The sequence below is a fragment of the Oryctolagus cuniculus genome, chromosome 9 (genome assembly GCF_051225735.1).
Source record: "Oryctolagus cuniculus isolate XC-2025 breed Fujian yellow rabbit chromosome 9, ASM5122573v1, whole genome shotgun sequence".
Taxonomy (NCBI): Eukaryota; Metazoa; Chordata; class Mammalia; order Lagomorpha; family Leporidae; genus Oryctolagus; species Oryctolagus cuniculus.
Genome location: NC_142875.1, coordinates 70,899,507 through 70,923,720, shown reverse-complemented (window position 1 = coordinate 70,923,720; position 24,214 = coordinate 70,899,507). Strand labels below are relative to the sequence as shown.

General features: G+C 36.4%; 1 protein-coding gene across 3 annotated transcripts in view; it reads left to right on the top strand.

Moving 5' to 3' along the window:
• Positions 1 to 24,214, top strand: part of INTS6 (integrator complex subunit 6) — a 92,615-nt gene that overhangs the window by 57,813 nt on the left and 10,588 nt on the right. For all 3 annotated transcript variants that reach the window (XM_051832218.3, XM_051832220.3, XM_051832223.3), the window contains 10 exons: positions 1,112 to 1,295; positions 6,328 to 6,453; positions 7,814 to 7,968; positions 14,395 to 14,547; positions 14,712 to 14,844; positions 16,715 to 16,809; positions 19,826 to 19,936; positions 20,912 to 21,127; positions 22,769 to 22,895; positions 24,031 to 24,173. In XM_051832218.3, coding sequence (XP_051688178.3) covers positions 1,112 to 1,295; positions 6,328 to 6,453; positions 7,814 to 7,968; positions 14,395 to 14,547; positions 14,712 to 14,844; positions 16,715 to 16,809; positions 19,826 to 19,936; positions 20,912 to 21,127; positions 22,769 to 22,895; positions 24,031 to 24,173 — 1,443 coding nt within the window. The remainder of the gene's footprint in view (positions 1 to 1,111; positions 1,296 to 6,327; positions 6,454 to 7,813; positions 7,969 to 14,394; positions 14,548 to 14,711; positions 14,845 to 16,714; positions 16,810 to 19,825; positions 19,937 to 20,911; positions 21,128 to 22,768; positions 22,896 to 24,030; positions 24,174 to 24,214) is intronic.

The following is a 24,214-nucleotide window of genomic DNA, read 5'->3' as shown; positions in this document are numbered from 1 at the left end:
TAGCATATTTAAATCTTTCCTGATTGTTTCCAGAAAGCTTTCTTTTGTTTGTATTTTTTCTCTTGTTCTGTGACATTTCCAACTCTTCCCCACCCTGGATTTTTCCATGATGTTGGTCATTCATTCTATAGAATGTCTCATTTTGGATTTGACTGCTTGCTTCCATGTAGTGATGTTTAACTTGATCTTGTATTCCTGGCAAACTGGTAGTTAGAACAAAAGGTTTGTTTTGATTTAGAATAAGCCTTTCTTTTTCCCCTTCCATTTCCCTTTCCTTCCCCCTCTCTTCCTTTTCTCCTTCCTGTCTCTTCCCCTTGCCTCCTGACCAGTCTCTATTTCTTCTGTCTTCCTAGTCTTTTTCTTCTTTGGTAAGAATACCTTTACAATTGCTGTCTGGTTGTCCCTTTTCCGGTGAAACTAAGATTGATGTGTGCAATCTATTGGTATGCTGAATTTTCTTGATGCAGAGGTGCTCATTAGAATCACTGTAAAACTTTCAAAGATTCTTAAGAATCTTAAAAGAGATTCTTATTTAACAAATCTGATGGCAGTGGGGAAAAGCATTAATTAAACACACACTCCAATCTCTTCTACATTTATTTATTCAGGTACGATAAGAATCACTACTTTATTACACTCAATGTGTAATTAGTGGCAGAATTTACTCTTATGCAAATACTTTGAGAATGTATATCTTGTATAAAATGAAACATTTTAAATTGATAAGGTACTGTAAAGATGTTTGGGGCTGCTTTGTGTAATAGAACGAATATTGACTTGGGCCCAGAGAGGAATAAAAGGTATCTGTCACAGAATTGTTTTGATGACTAAATAAAATGATTTATTTGGAATCATTCCAGTACCTGGCAGTTAGTTGAGCCAAAATCTGAAAGGCATTACAGTATTACAGATTTAATTTTCAATGCAATTCTTCAGAGTAAAATTTAAATCAAGGTAATGATATCATGTGCTATTTTAACTGTACTTGAATGAGGATTTATTTGTAGCTTGTTTTTGGAGTAATAGGAAGCTCAGTGCAGTTTTAATGTAAGTGGCCTTCTGAAGAATATGGTGTATGGAAATCTTACAGATTTTTCCCCTCTACTTTCAGCTCCATTTACCTCTTAATTCTCCTTTGCCTGGAAGTGAATTGACCAAGGAACCTTTCCGCTGGGATCAGAGACTCTTTGCATTAGTGTTGCGCTTGCCTGGCACCATGTCAGTAGAATCAGAACAGTTGACAGGCGTGCCTTTGGATGATTCTGCCATCACACCAATGTGTGAAGTGACAGGCGGTAAGTTTTATGCTGGCGGTAATTCAACTTAAAAAGCGGAGTTTACCTGAGTGTTTTAAAATCTACATTTCAAAAACTTCATATTTGTTTTTGCTTAACAAATTATTTAGAATTAGTGTATGATTTCAAAACTAATTAATGATGGCTTAATGGTTTTGTTTTAATAGGGTGTGTTTAATAATGGATCTGATAGTGAATGGTAATTTTTAAATATCCTTATAGATGTGAAATTGCTGGTATTTGAAGTTGTTAACTTTTCTGTCTACAAAGATTGCCAATGATTTATAAATGCTGTAGCATCATTTTCTGTGGAAAATGCTTTGAGCATCATTTCATCATTCATTTGATGTTTATGCCTAGATAAGGGCAGTTCTTCCCAGAGACAAGGAGGTAGATGGCTTAGAGGAATCAGGTGGCCACTGTGCTTGGTGAACACTAATGGAAATCTTGACATAGAACTTGTAATGAACACAGAATTTCTACAGTGTGAGATTAACTACCAAGTAGATTAATTTCATTAAGTTTATATTGAGTGCCTACTATGTGCAGATTGTGCATCCTTAATGCAGAAAGCTGAAATCTGAAATGCTTCAAAATATAGAATGTTTTGAATGTTTTGCTCAAAGTGTTTTAGATTTTAGAGCATATTGGGTTTCAAGTTTTTGGACTACAGAAGCTCAACTGGTAGTCTCTGCAGATATTCCAAAATCCAAATAACTTTAAAATATGAAATGTTTCTGGTCCCAGGCAGTTTGGATAAGGAATACTCAATCTGTCCTGAGTACTGTGTGTGCTTTAGGGCTTTAATAGTGAATACAGCAAGCATGGTGTTTTTGCTTTCATGGAACATTTTAGTTCTCACCTAAGTAGTCTGATATTAAAATGTTGAAATCTGGCATTACTGCTGTTTCATATGTGATGGGGCCTCTGACAGGGGCTCCAGCCAAAGCTGATGCTTTATTGAGATTCCATCATAGCCAAGCTACGTAAGTTAAGAGAAACTATAAATGCTGATTAATATTTTAGATACATTGCTTCTAAAATTCCATGAATTTTAGAAATCCGCAAATGTTCACAGACAGAAAGGGATTAGCTTTAGAGAGGTATATGAAGTGGGAAAAGTTAGGAAATTATTATTCACATTATTAAATGCTCCCACCAAATAACTCTGTGAATTGTTTTAATATTTCCACACAATATGATTTACCCTCCCCGCCCAAGAGAGGTAGGCATATATTCTTAGGGACAACCTGTTATCTAAGTTGAAACATTTGCTAACAGTTTCCTATGTATATGGATAATCATATTTTTTACTGGTAGTCTTAATTGTTTCTGTGGGAGGATGTACATTTATATATTAAGAAATTTTTGTTTTCAGCTTTGAATTGATCTACTTGTTAAAATCTTGATTTTGTTTTTTAACTAAGTGTTTTTTTACTTAACAGATCATGAAGGGCTTTGAGGCTGTTATTTAAACATTCTTTCATTGGAAATCTCTTACTATGAATCACTAAGTCTCAACTTAGGATTATGATGAAGATGTGGGACTATATATATATGTGTGCTATGACTTTTGTTTTGTGGAATCAGGAATATTTAGTGTGAAATGAAGTGAGTGGTATAATCAGAGAGGATCTGAAAAGAACCTTGAGACATCATGTAGTAGTTGGTATCTTTGCCTTTGGGCAGTGGTGTACTAAAGATATTTTGTTTATTCTTTGAAAGGAACATCTCCAAAGGAGAAGATTCTGAAGTCATCCTTGGTAATATTTTTCAATGCTCCAAAAATCTTAGTCAAAAAATGAGGAAGCTTTCCCTAAATCTAGTTTGAATCCCTCCTAATATAATCATCCATTTGCCCCTTTTCGTGCTCTTGCTAGCAATAATGGGAACCTTGCTCAGATGCCACTCACATTTTCATATATCTGAATAATGTGTTTTCTTTCTTTTTTAATGTAAAAGAAAGAATGTTCACTCAGGAAAGTTTGAGGATAAAACACCAGAAAAGTAGAAAGAACAAAATAGCAAATGTCTCCTGGTATTGTACTGTCCAAATATAGTTACTTACTAACAATTCCTGTGCTGAATGGTGTGTGTGTGTGTGTGTGTGTATGTGTGCACGCGCACTTATTTAACCGTCAAAGAATTATTCATATTAATTAAGGAAAAAGTGAAACTTGCCTGTATTATAAAAGTAATATTTTGTTGTATTTTTCTATGTGCTTTTAAAAGATTCCACAATTACAGTTATTGTAAACATTTTTCTTGTGTTATCAGGTAATTAATGAGTGCCCACTGTTTGCCAAATGACTGTTCTAGATGCTGAGAGTACATCAGAAACAATAGATATAAGTTATGTCCTTGAACTGGGTGCTAGATAATAACCATGTAAAATTAATAAATAGCATAATTTTATTGAGTGGTTCCAGCTATATAAAGAAGTAAACAGGGTTAGAGATTAGAGAGTAACTCAAGGCAGAATTCTAGGTATGTTTTCTTTAGAGGAAGTGACATTTGAGTAGAGACCTGAATAATGGAGTTAATTGCAGGAAGATCTAGGCAGAAGAAATAAAGGGAAGGAACATGCTGTGTACACTTGGGAGCAACAGGAATGCTGTTGTGGGTGATTATGTAGGGAGGAGCAGAGTTGCATATAGGTTTAGAGAGACAGGCAGGGGCCAGATATTGAATACAGTTTTAGGCCATAATATGTTTTATTTTCCAAATATGTTGAGAAGCCATTGGAGGGCTTTTTATAGAGGGTGACATCTGATTTCTCTAATTTTAAGAAAACATCTTTGTTGGTAATTTTACTTCATTTTAAGATGATAACTAGTTTTGCATATACTTTTCTAACCAGCTTATTTATGATATAGCTTAGGGGAATAGTACTGGTCATATGCTTAAATATTTGTTTATTAACATTTTGGAAAAATACTTAAATTATATGACATTAGATATCAACATTTATATATAATCTTCTAAGTGGTTTGTGTATAAAGATGGTCAGCCTTTTTGTGTATTGTTTTATGTATATGCTTAATTTAGGAGAAATTTAAAATCACTTTATTCAAGTAAGCATGGTTCCATATTTTAAATATTGTTTCAAATTAGTACATAATTTGTGGTGTACAAAGTGTATCTACAGTAAAGTTTCTCGTACCTTGTAAGGACTTGAATCTTGGCTGTACACTGTACTAAATTAGGGAAGTTAGTTAACCTCTTTGTGCCTTGGTTTTCTTGTTTGTAAAATGAGAGGAATAAGCTATATGATTATTACTATATTAATATGATAAAAAGCTTAGAACACTGCCAGGCATATATTGAGTAGTTGGTAGATATTGTTACAATTATGGTCATTATTTTATTTACAGGTAAGTTGTTAATGTGATACTTATTTTTTAAGTAATGCTTACTTATGAGGGTTTGAAGCACTATTGCTTAATGTTCTCTTTCTGAGTAGCCTCTAGCAAATCATGTTAAGTTGATATCAGTAATTTGATGTTAAATATAATAGTGTAACTTGTTTTCTGAAATAATTGGCTGTATTTATAAAGGAGTAGGACTTTATCTTGAGCTCATTACAAATGAGATTGTAAGATGTTAGGTTGAACGTTGAGTTTTAGCTCAGAAGGTTTTGAATGTTGGTCTGTATCAGTACTGTATAATAGAACTCTGATTTAAGTCCCGTAATAAAAAGTTTCATAGTAGCCATATTAAAAAGAAAGAAGTGAAGTTAATGTAATATGTTTTATTTAAATCAGTATATCCAAAATATATTTCAACATGGAATTATTTAAAAATTATTAATGGTATTTCACATTTTTTCATATGAGACCTACAAAATCAGGTGTATATTTTGTACTTACTGTATATCTCTTTTAAGACTAGTCATATTTCAAGTTCTCCGTTATCCAATCTGGCTAGTGTGTGTGGTATCAGATGGCAAAAAGTCTTGATGTTAAGCCGGCGCCGTGGCTCAATAGGATAATCCTCCACCTTGCGGCGCCGGCACACCGGGTTCTAGTCCCGGTTGGGGCGCCGGATTCTGTCCCGGTTGCCCCTCTTCCAGGCCAGCTCTCTGCTATGGCCAGGGAGTGCAGTGGAGGATGGCCCAGGTGCTTGGGCCCTGCACCCCATGGGAGACCAGGAAAAAGCACCTGGCTCCTGGCTCCTGCCAGGATCAGCGCGGTGCGCCGGCTGCAGCGGCGGCCATTGGAGGGTGAACCAACGGCAAAAGGAAGACCTTTCTCTCTCTGTCTCTCTCTCACTGTCCACTCTGCCTGTCAAAAAAAAAAAAAAAAAAAAAAAGTCTTGATGTTTTTGTTGAAAATTTTTGTTTCAAAGGTCTTTTTACTAATATCATTTAAAAAAATCAGTAACATTTTGTTTATAAACTAAAGATGTTATAGGTTAAAATATACTAAAGAGAAATTCATTTAAGAGGTAGTTCACAAGTACATAGGCCAAATAAAATTTAGAAAAGCACATGCTACTATCTTTATATCAAAATGTAACATTTTAAAAATATGCAATAATTGCTAGCAGACCAGATAAATGACTTTAAGCATCTTCTATGTGATTAGCATAAATCTTAGTGATTATACTTTTCCAATGCTGGATAAAGATTTTACAAGTATCATTACTGGATATTTTTGTGTGCGTATGTGTTTGTATGTGTCTGTCCATGCATGTGTGTGTGTTTTAAAGAAAAATTACATTGGAGAAAGCTGGATATAGTGTTACGTAAAAAATGTGATTTTTTTTTCCTTTTGGTGTGTTTAAATCAAAATTTTCTCTGTTCCATTTAGTGATAATTAGAAAAAAATTACATTATCTCACAAAAATAGGATTACTGATTGGTTGAAAATAACTAATTTTATTCCTTCATTCATAAGACAATACCCTTTCCCATTGAATTTTTGTTAATTGGTCATATACTGTCTGAAACCCCACCGTGGTTCTTTCTTGCTAAAGGTAGGAACTCTCACAACTAACTAGTTTTTTGTTGTTATTGTTATTTTTATCTCAGGCCGTTCATACTCTGTGTGTTCTCCAAGAATGCTTAATCAGTGTCTGGAGTCGTTGGTGCAGAAAGTGCAAAGTGGGGTGGTAATAAACTTTGAAAAAGCAGGACCAGATCCTTCCCCTGTAGAAGGTATTACTGAACTTTTCTTTTAGAAATTCTAACTTGATTTAAAAATTACTCAAGTAGAATTGAAAATTTGATTTTAAGATTGACAAGGCCAAATCATCAAGATGACAAAGCTGCTTTGGTAAGAGGGTTGATTAAATAAGAAAATCAAGGTTAACTGATGGTGGTTCAGTAGCATCACCTTTTTTTATTAACGATTGTTCAATCTAAAATTTTAGTAAGATCAAAAAACCTTTGTAAGCATTTATAGTTAAGCAATCTCATATTTTCCTTTAAGTATTGTAACTTCTCTCTAGTATATATGCTTTTCCCATGTGCCTTCATTATAAGACCATTTATTTAATTCCTTAGCTACCTTTGTTTCCGGAATCAAGCTGATCAGAACCAAGTGGGTTTTGTGGATGAGAAATAAGGAACTAGCCTCTGCCGTTAAGCTTGATTCTTTTAATCCAGTCAAGCCTCACCTAGCTTTATTTTTGGCTTATGTGATAGTGAACTGTTTATAATAACCCATGGGTACCAGGAGTTAGAGTAGCACCAGTGGACAGTTTACAACTGAGATCCTCTGCATTGTCTATAACTTCATTCAAGAATTAGAAGATTGTTAAGGACACCTGGCAGAGAGGATCTACTAGAGTGAGTAGTTAAGAGAAGAAAAAGAAGACGGAACGATGCATTCAAAAGCTGTATAGGGAAGGAGCAGGTGATAAGAATAAGTTGTATTACTGTGTCTGATTTAAAAAAAAAAAACAACTTTAAAAAATCTTCTTTAAGAAATTGTTTAGAAATAGAATGCACTTATTTTAAAATTATTTTAACACCTGGTTTAGAGTTAGGCACTAAGTAAATAATAAGAGACTTGTTCTCTTGCTAGAATTATTTTAGATTAAAGATGGGTGATTTGAATCTAGATTTGTGTAATATATTTTTTCTTTTAGTTATGAGGCTATAGTTAAGCAATGTTTACCTAGTATTTACCCTGTACCTGCACTGTTTTTATCAATGAGGGTGTGATGATGAAAGCAAATTGGATGCCTGCCCTTATTTCAGGGTAGGGGTGAAGAGTGGCATTCATTACACAAATATTCACCACCAAATAGATTTTATATGTTTTGACTGGGCAAGAAAAAGATGCTCTGGGACCTCCTTTTAAAGAGGTAAACTCAGAGTTGGGATTTACTATCTAGTGAATTATAATCTAAATGTTAAGCAGAGATAATAGTCTGCCATTTAAGAAAATTTAAGGAAAATATAGGAATGAAGAAGTATCAGGACATTTTTATTAAGTAATAATAAATATAATTTAACTTTACAGTTTTTTTCCCCAAATGATGTATGCTTTGTCTTAATTGCTTTGCTATAGATGGACAGCCAGATATATCAAGACCTTTTGGATCTCAACCTTGGCATAGCTGTCACAAACTCATATATGTCAGACCAAATCCTAAAACAGGGGTTCCTATAGGTCATTGGCCTGTTCCAGAATCTTTTTGGCCAGACCAGAATTCTCCCACACTAGTAAGTATGAGAGAAACTTATGACTATTTAATAGCATCCATATAGCTGCTTTTTTTTGTAATTTTTTTAAGTACTATTGTCAAAAATGTGGTTCATTTACTAGAACTAGATAGATTTCACAGTGCTATGATAAACTGTTATGTGCTTTAATATACCATATTGTTCATTATGGAACAGCAAAAGAATGCTTTAGAATCTAGTATATGCTTATGTTTTTATTTTTGCCATCTGGATATGTAGCAAGATTTTGTCTTAGGACTGTAAACATGTAGCATGAGGATTTGTCTTTGGGACACAGTTTAAAGTTTACTACACTTGATCTTAGCCAAAAGGCCAAGAAGTGATGACCCAATTTGAATATAAATGAAAGCTTAGAAAATTATTCTGAGGGACAGTGTTGTGGCATAGCAAGTTAAGCTGCCACCCGTGACACTGGCATTCCATGTAGGTGCTGGTTTGAGTCCCAGCTGCATCCGATCCAGCTCCCTGCTAGTACACTAGGGAAAGCAAGAGAAGATGGCTCAAGTCCTTGGGATCTTGCCACCCACATGGGAGACCCGGATGGCGTTCCAGGCTCCTGGCTTCTGCCTGGTCCAGCCCTGGCCATTGGGACCATCTGGGGGGTGAACCAGTAGATGGGAGATGTCTCACTCTCTCTGTTCCTCCCTCCCTCTTTATAGCTGTGCTTTTCAAATAAATAAATACATCTTTAAGAAAAATTATTTTGATAGCTTGCCTGCCATCTTTTAAGACTTAGTCTTTTTTTATTTTTTCCTTTAAGATTTATTTATTTATTTATTTAATTTGAAAGGCAGATAGATCTCCTATACACTGGCTCACTCCTCAAATGGCTGCAAAGGCCAGGGCTGGGCCAGGCTGAAGCCAGGAGCCAGATAATCTATCCAGGTCTCCCACATGGGTGGCAGGGGCCCAAGCACTTGGGCCTTCTTCCCCTGCTTTCCTGGGCACATTACTAGGGAGCTGGATTGGAAGAAGAGCAGCCCGGCACAAACCAGTACTCACATGGGATGTTGGTATCACAGGCAGCAGCTTAACCCACTGTGCCATGATGCTAGCCCCAGGACGTGATCTAGTCTTAGAAATTCATGTTGACTTGTATGGTTTTGGTTATATTTAATGTTGCAATCTGGAAGTCTAAGCAGAAAAAAGATTTTCTGGTCTTGTTTATGTGAGTTGTTTTTAGGAACACTGAGGATTATTGACTGACCATGCTTATTAGTATTCATTATATGGTTCTTAATGGGGTCAATGTTTAAAAATATCTATTCAGTCTTGTCAGTGTAGTTTTTTCAGATTAGTTTTTTTCTCTAGTATCTGAGGACTTCAAGGGATATTTTGTGAGAGAGTGTTTCTTTTTGATATTCTTAAAAGATAAGAATTATATTTCAAAGATCATTAAGCAGTCTTTAATAATATTTCCTTCAACTATGAATTTAACTGAATCCTTTTTGAAACCTTTTGTACTTTAAAACTGTGTCATATTTTCCAGGTAATGTTTACTTTGAATCTATACAAAGTCTATGAAGTGATATTTCCTTTATTCATTAGGGATTTAATGAAGTTGTATATTGTGTGTAAGGTTTTACAGATTTCATTATCTTCTTTATTTTGTTTTTTCTGATTGAACCATTATACTTTCTTACTCTAGCCTTATAAAGAAGCTTTCAGTTCTTTGGTTATTTTATTTTCTCTTTTGGAACATTTTCAACACATATAAAACAAATACTATCCATATTTGTATTTCTATTTCTTTAATGGAAAGAAATCCAAAATCAGAATTAAAAGCCGTATCTATTAATATTGCTCTAGTAGTCTTGCACATGGTTAAAAGCGATAGAGGATGGGTAAAATTTCAATTGGAGCAGGAATAGTTTGAGAAAAACATGGCAGTAGGAAAGAACAAGATTTATTTAGAGGAATGATAAGGATCTGAGTATGGAAGGCTTGTAACATCCATGTAGGACATTGAGAATACTATTGAGTAAACTAGATTGCCTGTGACTTTAAATGCAAAGTTAAAGAATATGAGGTTTTTTTTTTTCTAGTGAGGTTTCAAAAATAATTGAAGATGTTTTTAACAGACTGTCATTTTAGGAAAATTAATTTGTTGATTGTTACATGCAGCAAGATTAAATGGAATTGGAAGGCAGGTTGTTTTATTTAGAGGGCTATGGATAATGTAAGAGATGAGTTAAGATGATAGGAGAGAGGCTCATAAGAGATAATACTGGAAAGATGACAGAATTTAGTAACTGGTAGATATTAGAAGAGATGAAATTTTTATAATATTTTAAACAAGAAGTATGACTACTGAAATTAAATGCGATTTCCTAGAAACTTATTGATTTTGAATCACGTGACATGTTAAATATGTTTTTGGTTAATTCTATTATTTAAGCCTCAGTTTTCCATTTGCTAAATGGAGATAATAGATCCTATCTCAGGGTTGTTTGGGGATTTTTTTAAAAGTGTGTTTCGTGGACTGGTAGAAAAAGTTATGTGTCAGATAGCAACGAGGTTCAGGGACACCAGATGAATAAAACATAGTGCTTATTCTCTTGAGCCTTACCATTCCATGGGCAGGTCAGACATGCACATCACAGAGAACAGTGTGCCAGCTGTATTAGTGGAATGGAGCTGAGGCAGAGGAGGTAGGGCCTGTCTACCTGATGTATTTGTCCTACAAGGTAGGAAGGGCTGCCTCTAGAACCTTGTACTTGTCAACTCATTCTTCAAAACTAAGGTTGTTTGCAATATGCAAGGAAGAAAATACAGGGTTGACACATGGGACATGGATGATGACCTATTTGGGCATGTGATTGGCATGGCTGGAACACAGGATCTGTATGATGTGGTAGTAGAAAGACAGTGACCAGATCATCAAATACTTTTTTTTCCTAAGATTTATTTATTTATTTGAAAGTCAAAGTTACAGAGGTGGGGCAGGGAGAGAGATCTTCCATCTGCTGATTCACTCATCAAATGGCTGCAAAGATCAAGGCTGGGCCAGGCTGAAGCCAGGAACCAGGAGCTTCATCTGGGTCTCTCACGTGGATGCAGGGACCCTTGGGCCATCCCCCACTGCTTTTCCCAGGACATTAGCAGGGAGCTGAATTGGAAGTGAAGAAGCTGGGACACAAACCAGTGCCTATATGGGATGCCAGCATTGCAGCTGGCAGCTATACCCACTAAGCCACAACACCAGTGCCTAAAATACTTTTTAAAATGTTTATTTTTTATTGACATATAACATTTCTGCATATTTTTAGGGTACAACGTGATATTTCAACATGTATGCAATGTGCAATGATTAAATCAGGACAATTAAAGTTTGTGTTCGCTTAAACATTTATCATTTCTTTTTAATATTGGGAACCTACAAACTCCTTGTAGTTCTTTATAAAGTAATATCATCAAAGATCTTTATAAGTGATGGGAAAATCAACCATCTTTCCCCTGCTCTCACACCACAACAATCAACACAGAAGACTCTTTGACCTCTAAAGGTATAGAGCTTGCTGCCTACTAACAGGCAAGCTGGTCAGTGCTGTAGCAGCAGATACCACCTGGGGGAGTTCCTCTAACTGAATTTTGTTCTATCGACCTGGAGGTAGTGTCAGATCCCAAAGGTTAAGGACTCAGATCCAAAGACTGCCTTTCCCCTTCACCTGTGCCCCTGACCAACTAACTGTAATTCAGGGTTTCCACAGCTCCTCAGGTTGGATTAATTTGCTTGAGCTGCTCACAGAACTCAGGAAACAGGTGGGTTTACTGGCCTGTTATAAGAATGGTACAAAGGATACAGATGCAGAGGTGCACAGGGTGAGATCTGGGGTAGGGGTCACAGAACTTCCAGGTCCTCTTTGGGTGCACCACCTTCCAGGAACCTCCACACGTTCAGCTCTGTGGAAGCTGATCAACCCTACCCTTTGTTTTTTTGTGGAGACATAGGCGTCATTGCTGATATGCCAGGCAGGGAGGTGGTGGGTGCGCAGCCAGGCCTGTGTGTGCAGATTCTCCCGCATTCCTCTCTGTTAAGGGTGGCGCAGGAGCCTTCTGCAGCAAGGAGGGGCTTAAGATTGCTCTCCTGGGTTTCTATATCCTACTATGGGGAGAGAATTAAGAGCCAGGAGCAGTGGATGAAACCAAAAAAATATGTATCAATTTCACAGTGATGTTAAAAGAGTCTGGGCTTATTTTTAGGTGATTGGCTACTACTTTAAAAAAAGATTTATTTATTTATTTGAAAGGCAAGAATACAGAAAGAGAAAAAGAGAGAGAGAGAGAGAGATCTTCCATCTGCTGGTTTACTCCCCAAATGGCCACAATGGTCGGGGCTAGGCCAGGCCAATGCCAGGAGCCAGGAGCTTTTTCCAGGTCTCCCATATGTGTTCAGGGGTCCATTGTATTGAACATATTGAACACCTGCCATGTTTATGTGTTTTGGTGAGTGCCTTAGGATTTGCAATATCATTTTAGCTAGGTCTTTGTGACTAGATAAACAGGAAATACTAAGGATAACATCTAGATTTATAGAACAAGTTTTGTGGTTTGGGGGAGAAATAACTAGTTGGACATAATGTAGGGACCTGTAGAAGATTTGGGTTAGGTAGTTGGATACGGAAGAGAATGAGAGAGATCTGGTCCTAACAGATTTGAGAGCTACCAGGGTGACCAATGGAATCCTTAATTGCTTGGAAATTCCAGATTACTTCCCTACAGCTCACATTTTCATCACAGTTGGTGACAATTTTAGGAAAGAGACAATTAAGGGATATATGAGAGAGTAATACACCTGTTTAAAAAGTTGTATTTCTTAGGGAATGTTTGTCCTAGTGGTTAGGATACTAGTTAAGGGCCAGTGCTGCGGCTCACTAGGCTAATCCTCCGCCTACAGCGCCGGCACCCTGGGTTCTAGTCCCAGTCGGGGTGCTGGATTCTGTCCCAGCTCTCTGCTGTGGCCCGGGAGTGCAGTGGAGGATGGCCCAGGTCCTTGGGCCCTGCACCCGCATGGGAGACCAGGAGGAAGCACCTGGCTCCTGGCTTCTGATCGGTGCAATGTGCCAGCCGCAATGCGCTGGCTGCAGTGGCCACTTCGGGGGTGAACCATTAGAAAAAGGAAGACCTTTCTCTATGTCTCTCTCTCTCACTGTTTAACTTTGCCTGTCAAAAAAAAAAAAAAAAAAAAAAAAAAAAGATGCTAGTTAAGACACCCCCACCACATATTGGATTACCTGGCTTTCATTCCCAGTTCTGCTCCTGATTCCTGCTTCTGCTAATTTAGACCCTGTGAGGCAGCAATGAGGACTCGAGTGATCGAGTTCCTGCTACTGACTTGGGAGACCTGGATTGAATTACATAACTGGGGGCCACTATGGGTATTTGGGGGAGTGAACCAGTGGATAGTTCTGTCTCTGTCTCTCAGCTTCTCAAATAAGTAAAAAAGAATATTAACAAGTTATGTTTCTAATTCTTCTAGAACAGGAGTCAAAATAAGGTGTTATGTGTACAACAGAAATAACCAAAGCAATTCATTGGAAAAGGGAGAAAAACATTAGAACTTCTATTTTCCTCTTTTGTAATATTATTTTGATATTCTTTATTATATACATATATGCTATATATGTATATATATTTAAATTTGAGAGGTAGAGCCATGACAGAGAGAGGGAGAGACAAAGGTTCTTCATCTGCTGGTTCACTCCGCAGATGGCCACAATGGCCGGAGCTGGGCTGATCTGAAGCCAGGATCCAGGAGCTTCTTCTGGGTCTCCCACATGGGTGCAGAGCCCAAGCTCCTGAGCTGTCCTCTGCCACCCTCCCAGGCCACAAGCAGTGAGCTGGATCAGGAGAGAAGCGGGTGAGACACAAACCAGTGCCTACATGAAATGCTGGCACTGCAAGTGGAGGCCCAGCCCACTGTGCCACAGTGCTGGCCCCTGTATACATATATTAGTAATTTATAAGTAATTTAAAAATAAATGAAGTTCTGACTTGTATTCAAAAACTCCCTGCAGTATATGATTAGTTTGGAACTCACGTGTAAATAAATTATTGCAAATGAGAACTTGGCGCTTTCTATATATTATTTCTTGGGTGTAAAAATTAATGGATGCTCATTTAATTAAAAAGTTTTCATTTAACTTCTGATAAGTTGGATTTTAATCCCTAAAAGTTTCACTTTATATAGATTTTTAAGTGTTTTGTCTTTTTTGGGTATGTATTATTCAATTTAAACATTTCATTTTCAAGTATTTTCTTTTAGCATAATAATTGCTTTTAATTGTAAATTAAACTCACTAGCAAAACTGAGGAACTAAGTAAATTTTCATAGTGAGGTATACTTAAAATGAATTTTCTTCTGGTATTTTGAGTAACTAGTAATAGTAAGACTTTTCTCTCTAGCCACCTCGTACATCTCATCCTGTAGTGAAGTTTTCTTGCACAGACTGTGAACCAATGGTTATTGATAAACTGCCTTTTGACAAATACGAGTTGGAACCTTCACCACTGACTCAGTTTATCCTGGAAAGGAAATCTCCTCAAACATGTTGGCAGGTGAGCTGAACAACTGTAGTGATTTTAAAATTTAAATGACTTAATGTAACTTTTGAAGAAAAAAATGAAAGTTAAAGTTTAAAAACTATGAAATTTTTTGAATTTAAAGAATCATTTCTTCAAAGGTCAGTAAATGTGATGTTTTAACCATTTGTTTTTAACAGGTATATGTGAGCAATAGTGCAAAATATAGCGAACTTGGTCATCCTTTTGGTTACTTGAAAGCCAGTACAGCACTGAATTGTGTCAATTTATTTGTGATGCCTTACAATTATCCAGTCCTTCTTCCCCTCTTAGGTAAGTCATTTTTATCATGTTCTCTGTGGCTTAGCATATGAAAATTTTCCTAACCATGAACTTTAGGAACATCTCTTTGTAATTCTTATCTTCTCAAAATTACTGAAAATGTTTTTAGTATTTTAAAATATTAAATGTCTTTAAGGAAATTTTTTTAAAGATTTATTCATTTATTTGAGAGGCAGAGTCACAGACAGAGGAGGAAGAGACAGAGAGAGAAGTTTTCCTTCCACTGGGTCACTCTCCAAATGACTGCAGCTGCCGGAGTTGTGTGATCCGAAGCTTCCGGGTCTCCCATGTGGGTACAGGGGCCCAAGCACTTGGGCCATCTTCACTGCTTTTCCTGGTTATTATCTGGGAGCTAGATCAGAATTGGAGGAATCCCATATGGGATGCTGGCACTGCAGGCAGAGGTTCAACCTACTACGTCACAGTGCCAACCCCTTTAAGGACATTTTTATAGAAGTTGTTCATGTTTGTGGTAATTAAAATTTAGTGTTGAAATGGCTCTGAGTCTATAATAAAGATAGTATATTTAAAACTTTTAATTTTTCTGCAAGTTGGGTATCTTACATGGTTAGAATTGATATTATAAGGGAACTTCAAAAAATTCATAAAAAGGGGCCAGCGCTGTGGCATAGCAGGTAAAGCTGCCACCTGCAGTGCTGGCATCCCATATGGCCATTTCCATGGCCATAGCAGAGAGCTGGATTGGAAGTGGAGCAGCAGAACTCGAACCAGTGCCCACATGGGATGCCAGCACTGCGGATGGCGGCTTTACCTGTTACACCACAGCGCCGGCCACTTGGCTGCTCTACTTCTGATCCAGCTCTCTGTTATGGCTGGGAAAGCAGTAGAAGATGGCCTGAGTCCTTGGGCCCCTGCACCCACGTGGGAGACCCAGAAGAAGCTCCAGGCTCCTGGCTTCAGATCGACGTAATTCCGGCTTTTGCGGTCATTTGGGGAGAGAATCAGCAGATCTAAGACCTCTTTCTCTGTCTCTCTCTGCCTCTGCCTTTCAAATAAATATATAAATCTTTTTTAAAAAAGTTTTTGAAAAAATGGAATTTAAGTAAGTTATTTTGATGCAAAACATTTTTGAAACCTATCCATAAAAGTGGTCTTAAGAAATTCATGAAAAATGTATATTATGAAAAAAACTATGTGTAAACTTCAGGTTTTTTGCACCAAAATAAATTTACCTTTTAATTCTATTTCCTATAAACTTTTTGAAGTACCTTCTTACACCCTTTCTTTTTGGTAAATAAGACATTTTGTGGAAGCATACTGTAAGATCTGAGTGGATTTTCTTATAATTTATCTAAACACTTTAATTTTAATTGGCAAATTTTTTTTTGAAAATGGAATTTGTTATAAAACACTGTGATAAAAATCTAAAGTTGGTTTCTAGGTATCTTTTGGGTATGAGTTTTTGAGAAGTATGATCGAGAAAACTTCTTTCCCTCCATGAAATCATATCTGATTTTTAAGTTATAGCCAGAATGTTAGTAGGTGTGTTTCAACATTGTACGTAGTTTCTGTCCTCAAATCTTTTTTTCTTTTTTTTTTTTTCCCAAACATTGGGCCTCAAATCTATTTTGTTGTCAGGGCTGCAGATAGGGTGTGGATTTTACTTACTTATTTCCTGATTCTTCTGTAATTGCATATAATTTTCATTTTTAAAATGATGTTACAAATAGAAAATGCAAAAACCAGAAATTTTCCTGCTTTTAATTTTGTTAAAAACATGTATCTAATGTTATTGTGTCACAAATAACAAAGCAGACTTTGAAAAGAAAATTTCTTGGACTTGATTTTTATTTGCAGAAATGATGAGTGGTGATAGTTTGTTTATGTTTTGTATTTATAGATGACTTGTTTAAAGTGCATAAAGCAAAACCAACATTGAAATGGAGACAGTCATTTGAAAATTATTTGAAGACAATGCCTCCCTACTATCTTGGGGTAAGGTTATTATTGTTAAAAGGAGAACTTGTTTTAAATTTTGTATTCATAGCTTAGGTATAAGAAATTGTTGTAGATTAAACAGCAGGATAATTGTGTACAAATGGCCAATATAGATGTAATGTTAAAGGTTTCTGAGATTTATAGAACAATGCTGAGGATCATGATCATGAGAATATTTATATACTACTTATTCCAGGCTGGGTGCTCTCTGGAGTACTGTTCATGTGTTAATATCTAATTCATACAATCTCCATATGAGGTGGAATTGTTTGTCATTCTTATTTTATAGATGAAGAAGCTAAGGCATTAAGGTGTTGAGCAATTTATCCAAGGTTACATGACTAATAAATGGATGGATAAGGGGAATTGGAATTCAGTCTGACTTTAGAATTTAGGTTTTTAACCTTGTTATTGCAGTTTTTGTTTTTTTCAAGGTTTTTGTTGTTGTTGTTGTTTTAAGATTTATTGTTTATTTGAAAGGCAGAATGAGAGAGAGGGAGGGATGGAGAGAAAGGGAGACAGTTGTCTCCCATCTGCTTGTTCTCAGAGCTCTGTCTGTCTCAAGTACGTGGTCCATCTTCTGCTGCCCTCCTAGCACATCAGCAAGAAGCTGAATTATAGAAGTAGAGTAGCCAGGACTGAGAACAGCTCTGTAATGTGGGATGCCCGTGTCGCAGGCAGCAGCTTAGCTCACTGCACAACACTGACCCCCTGTTGCAGAGTTTTTTTTATTTTAATTTTTTTTAAGTTTTATTTATTTATTTGAAAGTCAGAATTACACATAGAGAGAGAGAGAGAGAGAGAGGTCTTCCATCTGATGGTTCACTCCCCAGTTGGCTGCAATGGCCAGAGCTGCACCCATCAGAAGCCAGGAGTCAGGAGCTTCTTCCGGGTCTCTCACATGGGTGCAGGGACCCATAGCAGAGAGCTGGATCGGAAGTGGAGCAGCTGGGTCTCAAACTGGCGCCCGTATGGGATGGCGGCACTTTAGGCCAGGGCGTTAACCCACTGCACCATAGCGCTGTCCCCCATTTGCAGTTTTATGATTATTTCTCCTTATGGGTACAAAATGGTTTATGTTGCATAAATTCCCAAATCTCCAGGAACACCTTTTTAAGTGGACAAGTATTTATTCTTAGAAACTAGTGTATCACTGTAGGTAAGACCAATAACATATTTTAATAAATACACTGATTTATTTAGCTTGCAAAAAGTAACCATTTTTTATGAAGACTTATTTATTTTTGAAAGATTAACAGAAAGATGCATAGAGAGAGAGAGGTCTTCCTCTCTTGTTCATTCCCCACATGACTGCAGTGGCCACTGCTGGGCCAGGATCTTCTTCCAGTCTCCCACATGGGTAGCAGGGACCCATACACTTGGACCATCTTCTGCTTTTCTAGGCACATTAGCAGAGAGCTGCATCAGAGCAGAGCAGCTGGGACTCGAAGCGGCACCCATATGGGATGTGATAACTTTACCTGCTGCATCTCAGCAATGGCCCCCAAAAGTTCTTATAAAGGTCTATGCCGAAACTGCTTTAACACATTACTTCTGTTTTTGACACAGAACTATTACAGCATTTGGCTATAACTAATCTTTCTAAATGATTCCTAATTTAATTTGAAGATTAATTTCTTGAGCTTTGAAAATCAGAATAATGTTATAGTTCAAAGAGATAAGTTATGTTGAATGTCTAGGCCACAATACTTGGCACGTAAAGGAACAAAAAGGAAGAAATATCTGGAATATGACTGGTACATGTGTTGACTCATTTCCATTTCATTAAACCCTGAAGACTCATCCAAAGTTACATAGGTATTAAGTAACAGATCAGGGCTTTGATTCCAGTTCGACAGTAGTGCTCATATACTTTCTAGAATGTCAGTGGTGATTTCTCTCTGACTCTGTCCCATTCATCTATGTTAGGTGCTCCTGCTGATTGTATTTTTCACTGCACAAAGTAGTTCTCGGTCAATCTGTCTTTATAGTTGTAAGTTTTTTCACTATACCACATCCATTACAAATATTAGACCAGTTTTTCTTCCTACTTATTTTTTCTTGAGATTTTCTTTTTTTTTTTTTCAGCTCAACTAATAACAGTAATGATTAATACATATTGAGTGCTTATTGTATGTCAGGTGCTTTTATAAGTGCTTTTCATGTATTTACTTATTTAATATCATGATAATCCTACAAGGGTAGGTACTATTGTTACTTCCACTATACAAATGAGAAATCAGTCACAGAGAGGCTCTATAAGCTGGTTCCAAATAATATGGCTTCTGAGTGAGTCAGACCCAGCCAGTTACCCAAGTAGAAATCATATTTTCCTGAGTCCTTTTTACTTGCCTCTTGAGTTATATTAAATCTACCTTATAATGTATCTCCTGTCCATTTCATCTCAACTGAATTCTATCTCCCTATAGTACTAAGAAATGTAGCACTTCATCCTTCTTGCTGGGGGAATTATTTATTTATTTATTTTTAAGATTTATTTTTTTATTTGAAAGTTACACAGAGAGAGAGGAGAGGCAGAGAGAGAGGTCTTCCATCTGCTGGCTTACTCCCCCATTGGCCACAATGGCTAGACCTGCGCCAATCTGAAGCCAAGAGCTTCCCCTGGGTCTTACCGCATGGGTGTAGGGGCCCAACGACTTGGGCCATCTTCCACTGCTTTCCCAGGCCATAGAAGAGGGCTGGATCAGAAGTGGAGCAGCTGAGACTCAAATCGGAGCCCATGTGGGATGCTGGCACTGCAGGTGGTAGCTTTACCCACTATGCTATAATACTGGTCCCAAATTATTTATTCTTATGCCTTCCAATCCTTCTTAACTGTTTCAAAGTGCTTTTCACAACACTGACATTTTATTGAAATATAAATATGATTATATTACTTACCTATTGAGAAAAAAGGGGAAATTTTTTGGAGAAATTTTTAAAATGAACTTTATACGTAGAACCATACATTTTTAAGCTTAATGTTGACTAATGTTTCGTTTTTTTCCTGTAGCCTTTGAAGAAAGCCGTTAGAATGATGGGAGCACCTAATCTGATAGCAGACAGTATGGAATATGGACTTAGTTACAGTGTCATTTCATACCTCAAGAAGTTGAGTCAACAGGTACTGTCAAGAAATTTAATGAGCTTTTAGGTTTTTCAAGATATTGGCTAAGATAGTCAATAGGCAGAAACTATTGATGATTCTAATGGAATTCCATTTTTTTAACATTGCATTTTAAAGCCCCTATGTGTCACATAGTAATATAATTCTGTCTTAGGTCTTTGGTGTGCTGTGCTTTCAAATGTTGATTTTAAGGTTTTATAATTCCAATTTATGAAAATGGCTTCATTAATGTGACAGACTTCCTGTATGTGAGCATTGTTTTCTTTTGAGAAATTCATATTAGAAAGCTGCTTTTACAACATGTAGATTTTTCTTGAAAATGAGAATCTCTTTTCAAATGTTTCTAGAAACACTGAATTTTGTTATTCTGGCTATAAATCACATTAACAGATCCTATGATAGTCAAGCAGTATATAGTTTAACTGACTGCCAGTTTATTAATGTTCTGTGAAATATATTACTTTTCTAGTATTTCTGACATCTGTACCTTATTTGCTAATCAGGAATGCAGTTTGGGAAGAGTCAAAATACTGCTCTTTATTTTCCACTGAAAAACTGCATCATCATTTGCTGTATCTTTGATAGTTTATGTGCTAATACAGTGTCTTTAGGTAAATGTTGATGTGATTGTTGTTGTAATCTCCTATAACCCCTCAATTGGGAATATCCATTTTTACGTAGGGCACATTTACATTTCATGGTTTAAGTGTGGTAGGGATTAAAAGATAAAATAACTATTTGAAATTGTGCTTGTTTGTCCTGCTCCGACTTAGAATTGTAATGATTTGAAACCATAAGACCTCATTGTTTAGTTTACTCAGTAGTTGACATAAGCTCTACTACTTGAGTTTCAAATTTCTTATTAGATACTTTTGAATATATAATAAAAACTTATAGAAGACTGTAACTATTAGTATCTGATTTATCAAGTTAGATTATGTCAAAATAACTGTTGTTTATTTTTTACTTTAGGCCAAAATAGAATCTGATCGAGTCATTGGATCTGTAGGCAAAAAAGTAGTACAGGAAACTGGTATTAAAGTCAGAAGTCGATCACATGGTTTATCAATGGCATATAGGAAAGATTTTCAACAACTGCTCCAGGGAATTTCAGAGGATGTCCCTCACAGACTGCTAGATCTTAACATGAAGGAATACACTGGGTTCCAAGTTGCTTTGCTAAATAAGGTACTAGTCAAATAAAATTTGCAGTACTTTATGTTGTGTTATATTGTTGAATAAATCAGATTTTCTGTACATTGTAAGAGGAAATCTTTATGATGTTGCCTTAACAGAGGTTCTAAAATATAATACAAAAAGCATGAGACAAAAAAGTTGATAAATTGAGCTTCATTAAGATAAAAAATAATTGTGCTCTTCAAAGAAACTTTTTTTTAGGATTTTATTTATTTATTTATTTATTTATTTGAGAGATAGAGTTACAGAGAAAAGGAGAGACAGAGAGAAGGTCTTCATCCACCGGTTCACTCCCCAAATGGCTGCAACCACTGGAACTAGGCTGATCTGAAGCCAGGAGCCAGGAGCTTCTTCTGGGTTTCCCACTTGAGTACAGGAGCCTGAGCACTTGGGCCATCATCTACTGCTTTCCCAGGCCATAAGCAAAGAGCTGGCTCTGAAGAGGAGCAGCTGGGACACAAACCGGCATCCGTGACATCCGTATGGGATGCCAGCAGGTGCCTCAGGCAGAGGTTTAGCATAGTATGCCACAGTGCCAACCCCTAAAAGAAACTTTAAAAATGAACAGCCAAGCTTCAGGCTGGAACACAAGCACATATCCCTAAAGGACTTGTATCAACATGTATAAATAACAAATCTGTGCAACTCTAGATAATATAGAAAGACAAACTCCCTAATAAATATGGGCCAAATTTTGAATTTGGACAGTTCACCAAAGATATACAAGTAAAAACAGGCACACATGAGATGCTCAACTTTATTAGCTATTAGGGAAATACAGATTAAGAACACAGTGAGATACTACTTTATACCTTGTAGGATGACTAAAATGTGTGACTGAAGAGTGTCAGGTGTTGGTGAGGATGTGGAGAACTAAAACACTACTGCCTGATGGGACATAGTTTGCAGTTTCTTAAGAAGTTAAACATATATTGAGTATGCAAATGCTACTGTAGATTATTCTGTAATAATTCTACAACAGTGGTGCTGTGTATCCTTACAATAAATTATTCTGAAATAATAAAAAGAGCACACTACTGGTAGATAAACAACATGCTTGAATCTCAGATGAAAACATAATACTTAATAGAAGAAGCCTGATATGAAAAGCTAGATATTGTAAGACTCCATTTATAAAATGGAATGCAGAAAGAGATCAGTGATGGCTGGGGATAAGAATAGAGAATGGCTACAACTGAGTACCGGAGACTTTCTGGAATGGTGGAAGTGTTCTAATACTGAATTGTGGTGATGGTTTCATGACTAAATTTGCCAATACTCATCCAACTGTATACTTCAAATAAGTAGTTATATGGTATATACATTATATATCAAAGCTATTTTACAAAACTATCAATCTTCAAAATTTGGAGATTGGTATAATAAAAATTTAATAGATTTTTGATGTGCATTTGAGATTATATGAGTATAGTTGTGCTCATTACCATATTTTCCATCCTTTGGCCCTAAATTAGTACACTAAGATAATACCATGTGTCATTATTATTATTTTTTTTAGTTAATTTGTTAATCTACCTATCTTATTTCTAAATTCATACTGCAGTCTAGAGATTTTAGTATCTTTTAACTCTGAATTGAAAATAAACTTTGTCCTTGAATGTTTTTCAATAGGATTTGAAGCCTCAGACATTTAGAAATGCTTATGACATCCCAAGACGTAATCTTTTGGATCACTTGACAAGAATGCGATCTAATCTTTTGAAGAGCACCCGTAAATTTCTTAAAGGACAGGATGAAGGTTAGATCATGGTTTTAATATTAGTATTTTTTATAGTTCTTTTCTTTATAATTTAAGAAAATTTAGTATGGTAGCATAAATTTTAAAGGATTATTACACTAGTGTTACATTCCCATTGTAAATTTAAACAAATGAAATCAAATGTAAATGATCCCTGATACTCTCCTTTCCTTCTGATTGTCACTGTTACCCCAGACTGCTTCCCAGAAATAATAGTTTTGTTAACAGTTTAGTTTAGCTTTCATCACACTTACCTACATGCAAGCCCATACAATCATTTTCTCTTCTTTTTTTTTTTTTTTAAGATTTATTTATTTACCTGAAAGGCAGAATTACAGAGAGGCAGAGGCAGAGAGAGAGAGAGGTCTTCCATCTTCCGGTTCACTCCCCAAATGGCCACAATGGCCAGAACTGAGCCAATCTGAAGCCAGGAGCCAGGAGCTTCTCCTGGGTGTCCCATGCAGGTGCAGGGGCACAGGGTCTTAGGCCATCTTCTGCTGCTTTCCCAGGCCATAGCAGAGAGCTGGATTGGAAGTGGAGCAGCCAGGACTTGAACCGGCTCCCATATAGGATACTGGCACTGCAGGCAACAGCTTTACCTGCTACACCACAGCATAGTGTAACTTTATGACCAATACATGGCATGTTTTGCTATTTCTTTCTACTGTGTTAATGGCATCTACTGAAAATCAAATCAGATGGGAATTTACCCCTTGCCATCTCTGATTTAAGTAATCTAAGTACAGCTTTATATAAATGGGTTATTTATATGACTTCCATTTTCTACTGTACTACACTTTATACTTTTCTGCAAATTCTGTAATCAAGTTTTATTTATTTGGAACCAGGTAGAGTAGAAAAGCTATACCTTTTGTGGTAAATTCATACTTGTTTCTTATTCTGTGCACTGAGATTAGCTACAGTGTTTTTGCTTTGATAGAAATGAAATTAGTATTTTAAATTTTATTTTAAAAATCTCAAGGACTGTGTTACAATATTTATAATTGCACCAAACTAAAATAAATGGTCAGGGTGAATACTCTCTAGAATAACATTAGGTAGCATTTGTGTATATGATAACTGGATGGAATATAGTTTTAGTGAGGTTAACTTCTATTGTATTGTGTTTGAAAAGATCAAGTGCACAGTGTTCCTATAGCACAAATGGGAAATTACCAGGAATACCTCAAGCAAGTACCTTCTCCGCTACGAGAACTTGATCCCGATCAACCTCGAAGGTTGCATACATTTGGCAACCCATTTAAGCTGGATAAAAAGGTAATTTTAAAGTGTTCCCTTATATAATTTGTTTGAGTATG